Source organism: Nelumbo nucifera, chromosome 1 (assembly GCF_055504915.1).
Source record: "Nelumbo nucifera cultivar China Antique chromosome 1, China Antique-T2T, whole genome shotgun sequence".
NCBI lineage: Eukaryota > Viridiplantae > Streptophyta > Magnoliopsida > Proteales > Nelumbonaceae > Nelumbo > Nelumbo nucifera.
The window spans coordinates 101,487,699-101,497,815 of record NC_142649.1 but is presented as its reverse complement, the minus strand read 5'-3'; the positions used below and the strand labels follow the sequence as shown (position 1 = coordinate 101,497,815).

General features: G+C 38.1%; 1 protein-coding gene across 4 annotated transcripts; it reads left to right on the top strand.

Annotated features, from left to right (window-relative positions):
• Positions 1 to 282: 282 nt before the first annotated feature.
• On the top strand, positions 283 to 9,730 carry LOC104611961 (transcription initiation factor IIA subunit 2). Of its 4 annotated transcripts, none has more exons than XM_010279266.2 (4): positions 283 to 442; positions 697 to 848; positions 971 to 1,021; positions 9,155 to 9,730. In XM_010279266.2, exons 2-4 carry the CDS (start codon positions 720 to 722, stop codon positions 9,293 to 9,295), a joined length of 321 nt encoding a protein of 106 aa, XP_010277568.1. In that variant the 5' UTR covers positions 283 to 442; positions 697 to 719; the 3' UTR covers positions 9,296 to 9,730. The 4 variants fall into 4 exon arrangements, with proteins under 4 accessions (XP_010277568.1, XP_010277570.1, XP_010277569.1 ...); XM_010279268.2 differs by having other exon boundaries at positions 288 to 442; positions 654 to 848; XM_010279267.2 differs by having other exon boundaries at positions 288 to 446.
• Positions 9,731 to 10,117: the final 387 nt, after the last annotated feature.

Genomic DNA, 10,117 nt, shown 5'->3' with positions numbered 1-10,117 from the left:
GTTTGAGTCACAATGCCCATTAAGACTAATTTCAACTTTTTTAAATAAAAGAAATAAGGATTTAACATTGTTCATTTTTATAATATGTGGATAGTTGATAAAGAAAATTAGACCAGAGGATATTTATGTCTTTTCAAATATGATTTAACGATTGATCTTAGAGAGTAAAGTGGCACTAGGCCAAAAATTGCGTATTAATCGAGAATTTTCTTTTAAAAATAAATAAGATGGGTTATATTTGTCTTTTCGCGGATTGACACATGTTGCAGCCTCGCAGGATCTTGTAAGGGGGGAGAGGTATAAAAACCTAATGTAACATTCGAACACCGGAAAAGGAGAAGCTTACTGTCTGTTTCTTCATCTTCGTCTACGTCAGACATCAAAGCCGACGACTTCCCCGTTGTATTCGCCCGAAAGTCCCTGAATTTTTCTATCGTTGAACGTAAGTGAGTTCCTGTTCTTCGTTTTGCCTGCACTGGTCGATTTTGATATTTTAATATCTTAAATAAATCATTTCCTTCTACTTCGTCGAAATAATCGAGTAATTTCCAAATCTGTATTTTTTCTTATTAATTAGGGTACCTTCTATTTAATTTGATTATCTGTTACTAGCAATCCATGGGTTAAAAAAGAAAAAAAAATATTCTTTGTAGAACTTGGAGCTCCTAATTTGTATTTGATGGTTCTGTTTGCAAGAACCTGACATATAAGAGGGAGCAATGGCAACTTTTGAACTGTACCGGAGGTCGACTATCGGCATGTGTTTGACGGAGACATTGGACGAGATGGTCTCGAATGGGACTCTCAGTCCGGAGCTGGCGATACAAGTTCTCGTTCAATTTGACAAGGTAGGATCAGGTGGAGTTTTGATTGCTGTGGAACTGTACTTTTCTTGTTTTCGTAGTTCTTCTAAGTCCTCAGACATTGACAATTGGTTTCGTTTTGCTTGTTTTTCTTTTGTGAATCCCAGTCGATGACAGAAGCCCTGGAAACTCAAGTGAAGAGCAAGGTTTCTTTAAAGGTAAACAATGCTTTAACCAACATAAAAAAGTGATTTATTAATGTATGAGATGGAGTAGATGGCCAAGCTCACTATAGGAGAGAGAGGGAACAATAAACATGCAGACAAGGTTGACTGCTGACATACCAAGAAAAGAGTCCAAGCTAGTTTACATATTCACTGCCTGGCCAGGTGCCCCTTGAAGAAACTCATTTCTGCTTACCCCTTTCCTTGCTAGAGAGAGAGAGTCAGCTAGCTGTCGGCCGATCTAGGAACCAATCTGAATGAACGGTTAAAGTTAGCAGCCATGCCTTAGTGCCCTTTATTAGATTTCTGTAAGTCCACGCCCCTACATGAGCCTTCCTATTTCTGCCATATAAAGGGACCCTGTGGCTGATCAAAACCATCCATGATCCATCATATAACTAAACCACTTTAATTGGCTACATTTTCAATCCCATAGTACATGTTAATTGTATGCCGTACCTTGTATTGGTGGCTTTCACAATTAATAATAGCCATTCAAAGTTTTAACTGGTAATATGAAATTCATCTGCAAAAGAAGGTTTATTTTGCACAGGTGGAAAATTTCTTTTTTTTTCCAGAAATATTTTCCATAAATAAAGGGTCGAGAGGGACTAGGAGACTCCTTATGAGCTCCAAAGTAATTTGCCACATGGAAGATTCCTAACCCTAAGTTGCTTTGCATGCATCTTTCTGTAAGCTGTCCAGGAAGACTCCTGAAATATTTCTTTCTCACGGAAGACTCCTTTCAGAAGTTTGTCCATTGGTTCCTCACCTGTACATGATCTCATGCCACAAGTGTTTATCTTGATGGGTAAATTGCTTATACCTCCCCTGTGTTTTGCATATGGCAAAAAACTCCCCTGAGGTTCAGGTCACCATGGCATCTACACCCCTTCATTAGGTTGATTCTAGAACCAAAAATGATGATGTCTTGCTCTCAAAATTTTAAAATACCCAATTGCCCTTGTATAACAAGGTTGGATTATTTAATGACCCAAATACCCCCAAAGGACTGTTTCCATCCTTTTTTGAACTCTGGCTTTATAAGCAGGGAATTAAGATTTTAGCAATTGGTTTAAGCAAGTGATGTTGCCACTTGCCAGGTTGACCAAGCCCCTAATCAACTCTGCTTGTGGAGTTTTTCACATTGAACTTTGAACCAAATCACATTGTTAGTACAAATCAGAGAAATAAATAAATAAATAGATAGATAAAATGTTAAACAGATTTGCTTTCTGGGATGTAACAATGATTGTGTTGTGAATATGTGAGAATACAAATCAGGAACACCATTTAGATTTGCTTCAATGTAAAACTGCTATGGTGTATCAGGGATGTTGCTTTGGTTATATTTCCATTATTGTCCCTCCTTAGCCATTGTATCCTAATTTCTCTATAATCATTATATATTTCTATAATCTATCTTCTATAATAAAAATGAGGATGGTAACCATGTTTCGTCAAAAAGCCTGATTACACTTCCCTTTTTATAGGGATGCAAATGGATCAGATCAGATTCAAATAAGGGTATATCCAAATCCTATCTGATAAATTATAGGTCCAATCCAATCTGATCGGATCTCACAAATATTGATTTAGATTCAAATTCGATAAGGATGTTGGATATTTGAATCTGATCCAATCATATTTATTTTTTAAATAATAAATTATTAAAAAAGAAAATATAACAGTTTAAATAAAGAAAAACAAAAAAATGAAAGTATTTTCAACTATTTTCATCATATATACATGTTTTGTATACAAAATAAATAATATAAAAAATTTATAAAAATATAATATAAATAACATATTGGATCCTTTTGAATCGGATAGGGGTGATCTGAATCTGATTCAGTTGTTAATCAAATCCAATTATCCAATCCGATTAAATAGGATCAGACTTTGGATCGGATTGAATCATGTTCCCTTTTTACCCTCTATGTTTTTTGTTATTCCAATATTTATTTAACCTATCATTAAATGGGATGTACACTATGAAAAAAAGTTTTTTTTCCAATAAAAATGAATACTAACCGTTAACATACTAACTATCAACCAAAGTTGCATCCTTTCATTTTTACCTTCATCATTTTTTGCTATTCCAATGTTTGATCTCTCATAAATGTGTCATGTTCCCTTTTTACCCTCTATGTTTTTTGTTATTCCAATATTTATTTAACCTATCATTAAATGGGATGTACACTATGAAAAAAAGTTTTTTTTCCAATAAAAATGAATACTAACCGTTAACATACTAACTATCAACCAAAGTTGCATCCTTTCATTTTTACCTTCATCATTTTTTGCTATTCCAATGTTTGATCTCTCATAAATGTGAAACTATAAAGTGGGTTATACCCAACACAGCCTGATCACTGTAGCAGTTGGGCTAGCCCATACCCCCCAAGTTGTGTTGGGCTTGGGTTTTGAGGCTTGTGTGTCAGCACAATATAGAACAAAAAAGTGGACCATGCTGGTATAGGCCCGCAGCCCATCACGGAATAGGCCTATATATATACACAATTTTATTGTACTATTTTATTCAAGTTATATTGTAATTTCTTTAATTTCATATATAAACAATTGTATACATCAAAATTCATATAGAATAAAATTTTAAGATTTTTTAATTTCTTGTCTATTTTGTTAATTTATTTAACTTTTCATTATTTTTTTTCAATTTTTTAATAAAAAATCATGCCTCTCACACCTCGGCCTATGGCTGAGCTCGCTTGGGCTTGTGTTGCAGGCCTAACCTTTGAAGAGTTTCAAGCCAGGTAGGGCACGACCCACTGACGATCACATGTCAGCATGGCATGACCTGTTAAAGCATAGACAACCCGCAAAATCATGTCATGTCAGCACTACACAACCCACTTTATATTTTATGATGAAGTAGTGAGAAGTGCAAATTAGAGACAATACAAAAAAGGGCACAAAAGATAGTAGATAACACACATACAAACAAATGAGAAAGTAATAACAAAGAAATAATCATAAATTGTCAATCAATCGAACCACTTTCTAATGACCTAAATCCAAGTTCTTCCCAACTTGGGGTCAAGTCGATATTTTCATCCCAAATTGTATTTTCTTTATCATACTTGATTTGCATTAATGAATTTAGTTATAGTTTTAACTATTAATTTTTTTCATTCATTTTCACTCGTGCATCGCACGGGCTTATCCATTAATATTTAACTAAATACAGGTCTGATAACATGATATCAGAGCCTGATTGATCGAGTTTCCTGACTGCACCAGTGAAGGACACCTGGAACTGGTTCGGCTGAGGTTTTCTACTAATATGAGAAGAAAGGAAGGGGAAGAACCTAAAAGAACCGGTCACCCAGAAGGTTAGGAAGCTTCCATGCCTCAAGTTGCACTGTTGGTTGATTTTTTGATGGTGTTTTAGACTCCCTTTACTCAGCAGTTTGAAGAGGGACTGTGAATGTGAAGTTCAGTTGATCGTTGTTTGTGTTTGATTTGTTTGGTGGGTTGTTTTCTGTGATCCATGAGATTGGTTGACTCATAGAAGAAGTTCTTATGTTGATGTTCCAGGTTTAGGGGTTGCGGCTATGCTGTTGAAGTTTCAGAACCAATAGTTAAGTCAGTTGAGTATGAGTCAGGAAGGTGTTTGTCTTGGGAGAGTATTGCAGAAATAACTGATGGCAGCTTTTGGGAGTGAATCCAAAACAAGTGTGATGCAACCTGATTTCATGGATGTACAGATGACGTTGGTTAAACTTAACGGTACCAATTATGTACCATGGGTAGAGTTGGTTGAGATAAATTTGACGGCCAAAGGAAAGTTAAAATATATTAAAGAAAATAAAGTAGACCGAGGAGTTGTAGAGTATAATGATTGGATTTAGGAGAATGACCAAATTATGGCATGTCTTTGGAGCAATATGGAACCTCATTTTGTGTGAACTTGATGTTCTTTGATACTATGAAAGAAATTTGGGAACATGCTAAGCAGTTGTATTTGGGAAAAGAAAATGTAACTAGAATCTATCAATTGTATCAGGAATATTTTCAACTACAGCAAGGTGATAGGAACGTGGAAGAGTAGTTGGAAAATTGATTTATTTAACCATCACAAGACTAGACATTTCCTTCAGTGTTGGATTATTGAGCCAATTCATGTAGAACCCAAGCACAATCCATTGGGAAGGTATCGTTAGAGTTCTATGCTATTTGAAGGGTGCTCTAGGTAAAGGATTGTTGTATAAGAGAGGGAGAGATTTTTCCTTGGAAGGATACACAGATGCTGATTGGGTAGGGTCAGTTACTGATAGGAAATCAACAATTGGTTACTACACGTTTTTGGCAGGGAATTGATTACTTGGAAAAACAAGAAGTAGAATGTGGTGGCTTGGAGTAGTGCTGAGGCCGAGTACAAAGCCATGGCCCACACTACATGTGAGTTGGTGTGGTTGAAACAACTGTTACAAGAGATGGGAATATCAGTCACAACCCCCATGAAGCTATTTTGTGACAACTAAGAATCCATTCATATCTCCTCCAATCCAGTGTATCATGAGAGTACCAAACACATAGAGGTGGATTGTCACTTTGTTAGAGAAAAGGTGGTTAGTGGAGAAATCATTACCCCATATGTGAAGTCTGAAGATCAACTAGCTGATTTGTTTACCAAAGGCTTGAGTGGTGCTCGGATGAAATACATTTGTAACAAGTTGGAGCTGTATGATATATATGCTCTAACTTGAGGGGGAGTGTTAAAATACAGTTTTTGTTTTAGGGTTATTTTAGGCTTTTCCCTTCTTTTAAGTATGTTTTTTTTTTCTCTGTTCTTTAGTCTCTATATACAGGGGTAATATTGTAGTTCTACTTTTCATTATGAATTAAACATACAGGGGCAGCAGCTCTCTCCCTCGACAGAGACTGTTTTGCCCTATTCTCTTCTTTTTCTTCTTCTTCGTCTTCTTCTTCTTCTCAATCTAGACTCATACCAGAACCTTTTTCCTTTATTTATTTAACTAAATACAGGCCTGATAACAACTAAGATGGTTGTCACAAAGTTTAGGGTGCTTCTACTGTCAATGAGGACTGTCACATGGTGGCCCTTCACTCACCCCAATACCTTCATGATCTGAAGTGATGAAAGTTCAGCAAGTGCCTAGAGGGAAGTTTCAGGTTAAATAGGTTGGATTTCGATCCATTTCTGCCTTTCTTGCTCTACCGTTCTTGGCAACCCACCATTACCTTCATACTCTTCCTCATCAATTTGAAGGACAAAGGCCTACCGTGTCTTACATCGGTGGCCAGGTCTGAATCTTTCCTCACAGTAGAGCCGACTAGTAGAGACCTTTGTCTTTGCAGGTTTGCATCTCGACCCATGACAACTTCTTGAAGGGTACGAGAGGACCTGAGCCCATGGTAGCTGGCTTCCCCCCCAATATGCTTCCCTTTTTATTGGGCCCTGACCCTGTTCCTGGCCCATTTTGCCTTGAGAGGTTTGGCAGTGTCGCTATTGGAATCCATGGCCGGTTAATTCTTCTTGCCCAAGTCATCTTCTCCTCTTGAATTCGAGCAAGAGTTGCCACATCTAGGATAGTTCCTGGTTGCATCGCCTTGACCTCCAGCTGTAACTCCTTGAGACCACCCACAGATGCCCCTACCAGAGCTTGCTCCAGCCACCTTTGAACCCTGATCGCCAGCCATTTGAACTTCATCTGGTAATCCCTCACACTTCCCATTTTATTCATTTTGCCAAGCTCTCATCATAATCTTCATAACCTGAAGCTCCAAATCATACACACAGAGCATTGGTGAAGCCCATCCAAGATAGCCAAGGGTGTCCTTGCTGGTACCATTTGATTCCAAAGGATTGCTTCCCCTTCTAGGTGATCCACTGCAAGAGCAATTCGATCTTGGCCTTGCATTTCGTTGTACTCAAAGAATCTCTCAGCCCTATAGATCCAAGAAATCAGATTGCCTCCAAAAAAACTGTGAAGATCAGCTTGGTGTTCTTGTTAGTGCCTAAACTTCCCTGTTGACTACTCCCTCGAGTGCCCCCTTCTTGATTGACCTTCCTGCCCACTTTTGGAGTGCCCTGTTCCAATCGCCATAGGATGACTGTCAGCATCTCTTTGATTTCCCACACGTCGTCAGAGATGCAGTGAAGCTCAACCTCTGCCTGATCAACCCTCACCTCCATGGATGTAGTTTGAGTATTTGGCATCTAGGCTCTGATACTAAAATGTTCGGATCTACCTAACACGGTTTTTTTGAGGGAACCATCCTCCAGAGAGAGAGAGAGAGAGAGAGATCGTTACAATTCAGTTATAGATTCTGTTACAGTATAATGGCATCATCCTAACCACTTGGTGTACCCAAATGCTGAGTACTTCTCTTATACACCTGATGTACAGGTCGGCTGTTCCCATATAGAGGTTCCTTGAGATCCCATGTTCTAACAGGAGGAGTTCTTGTTTTTCTTGATTCTTTTTGATGAAAGATGTATTGTATTAAAAAGAATGAGGATGCATGACACTAGTTGAAAGGAGGGCCTGCCTAGACCCTCACCTCCATGGTGTTCATGAGGTGCACACCTCAGAAGCATAAATGCTTCCAGAATGCACCTCAGGGTGTTTTGGTGGACAGAGAAGTATACTGCTTGCTTTTAATACAACACCTTATCTTTTTCAATAGGTAGTACAATAAACATATCTTCATTTAGAATAGGTAGTACAATAAATCATGCAACTGTAAGGCCATGTATTAAGCAGAATGGTTACATGGTTTGTGGTACTATCATGTTTTTATGGTTTGTATCAGCTTAAAATTTGGTAGTTCATAAATTTAATGTGATGCTTCCATTTAGGTTATATTAATCGAATTAAAATATTTACAGTATAACTATAGCTTGAATGGTATTTTATGACAAACCTTTAGCTTAATTGTTCTCATTCACAATTGACACTTATCTGGGACCATATTTGCAATTTCTTTGATTGTAAGCAATCAAGAGAGAGAGAGAGAGAGAGAGTGGTAGCTCCTGTTCTGGTTTGATAAATTCATCCATTTTTAGTGTTTATCCACCTTCCTGCCAGTCCATCTAGAAAGGTTCACATTGTCAAATAAGTTAGGAGGCTTATTTCCTTTGGGGGTTAATTGCATGGGATATTGCTAGAGAATGAAAGAAATGTTTGGGATGCACTTGTTTACCGAGTCAGCAAGACATAAGAGGGAAAGAGGCCTCATGGTCCTAATGATTCTTGAGCTGGTTGGTAAGGCCATGTTCTAAGTTTTGATTGCATCTGCATCTCCATCAAGCCACTGAAATGATGAAGGATCCTTCCATGTCACAATGTACACTCTCCAATCCTAACCAGACCTGGATTACCTGGAGATTTTGAATTAATGAAGAGACTAACCTTGCTATTGGTGATGTTTAACTGGATATACTAATTAACTTTACCTATTCCAGTTGTATTGGCATTGTGGCATTGACCTTTGCCATTGATTTATGGGCTTTTTGAGACTTTCATCCCCCCCCCCCCCACGGGGCTTCTTATTGGCATTGACAGCAGCAGTGGTGGTGGTAGTAACTAGACCTGTTTACGGGCTGGGCTTTGGGCTTGTGTTTCGGGTCAAAGCCCATTCAACAGGAAATACAAGGGGGTATTGGTGGGGCTTCAAAGCAGGAAATACAAGTGGTTTGGGAATTTGGGCATTTTCAGGAGGTAGGCAGACCTAAGACCGATCCCCTGGCCAATTTTGAAAAAGAAAAAAAAACTAAAAAAAAAGGATGTTTTGTTGTATTGAAAAACCTGATATGCCTGTATTTAAACCTTGGCAGCAGCAGCAGCAACAACAACAATAATAACAATAGTGTAGTAATAGTAATAAATCAACATGACTTATTCCCTACTAATTGAATTTGTCTCAAGGCAGCATCTTTGCATGGAATTTGCAATCATTACAGGATTTTTTTCCCTAAAAAATTGCTATATTTACTCTAAATTATACTTCTTTAGATGAGTTTATGATTGTATTCTTCAGAGTTGCACCATCCTTTCAAGCATTGGTCCCTGTTGGATGGATACTATACACCGGCAACTGAACTGCCTATTCACATGTGTTTTCTGTGTTCTACAGGGACATTTGCATACCTACAGATTCTGTGACAACGTGTGGACCTTCATCCTACAGGATGCAACATTCAAGAGTGAGGAATGCCAGGAGAATGTTGGTAGGGTGAAAATAGTTGCATGTGACTCAAAGCTGCTCTCGCAATGAGATGCCATGCTCCCTCGTTAAATTCTCCGCACAGAGGGCTTGAGAAATGGTCCTAGGGAGGAGAGTGGAAGGTACCCCTCTCCCCCCCAAACCTCACACACACGCTCACTTGCAGGGAGACCTTTACAGAACAATTGAGATTACAAAAGAAGAGACATCACCTTTGCATTGAGAAGAACAATTATTACTGATGAGATTTACTAATTATGTTGCTAGCAAAAAGGTTTCTCCTTTTTTCTGCTGATGGATTGTTGCAATTGCGAACCATTGTGGAGAAATCAGCGAAGGTGTGTTATTCGGAAGTAGGAATAAGCATCTCTTAATTAAATTTTCCAACTAACCTAAAAGTTTGGAAAATAAGCACTTATTTAGATTTGGGAAATAAGCCCAAATAAGTGCTTATTCCTGAGAATAAATACCCAAAATTTGGACTTATTTTTAAGCGAAGTGTTTATTTTCACTCTGGGTCTGTCTTCGGCGACCATGTCATTTTGAAAATACCTATAGTAACCGTTATTTGAAATAAGTGATTTCACCAAAGCTAAGCACTTATTTTTCAAAAGAGTCCAGTCGCCATGAAACCACTTACACAATCACTCGATGTTCTTTCCAAGCAGCTCCTTAATATCATCGTGCCCATGTTATCCCGTACTCTATTTTCCTGTCCAGAGTTTGTAGATGAGCATAGAATGATTCCTGAAATCCCAAGTTTTTGTACTATCGCCCAAGTTAAACACCTCGTAGTTTAATCAACTCTCAATAATACTGACCGCCGAGTTCTAACTTCTAAGCCCCTCGCTCATGGTCAATGAGCTATTCAGT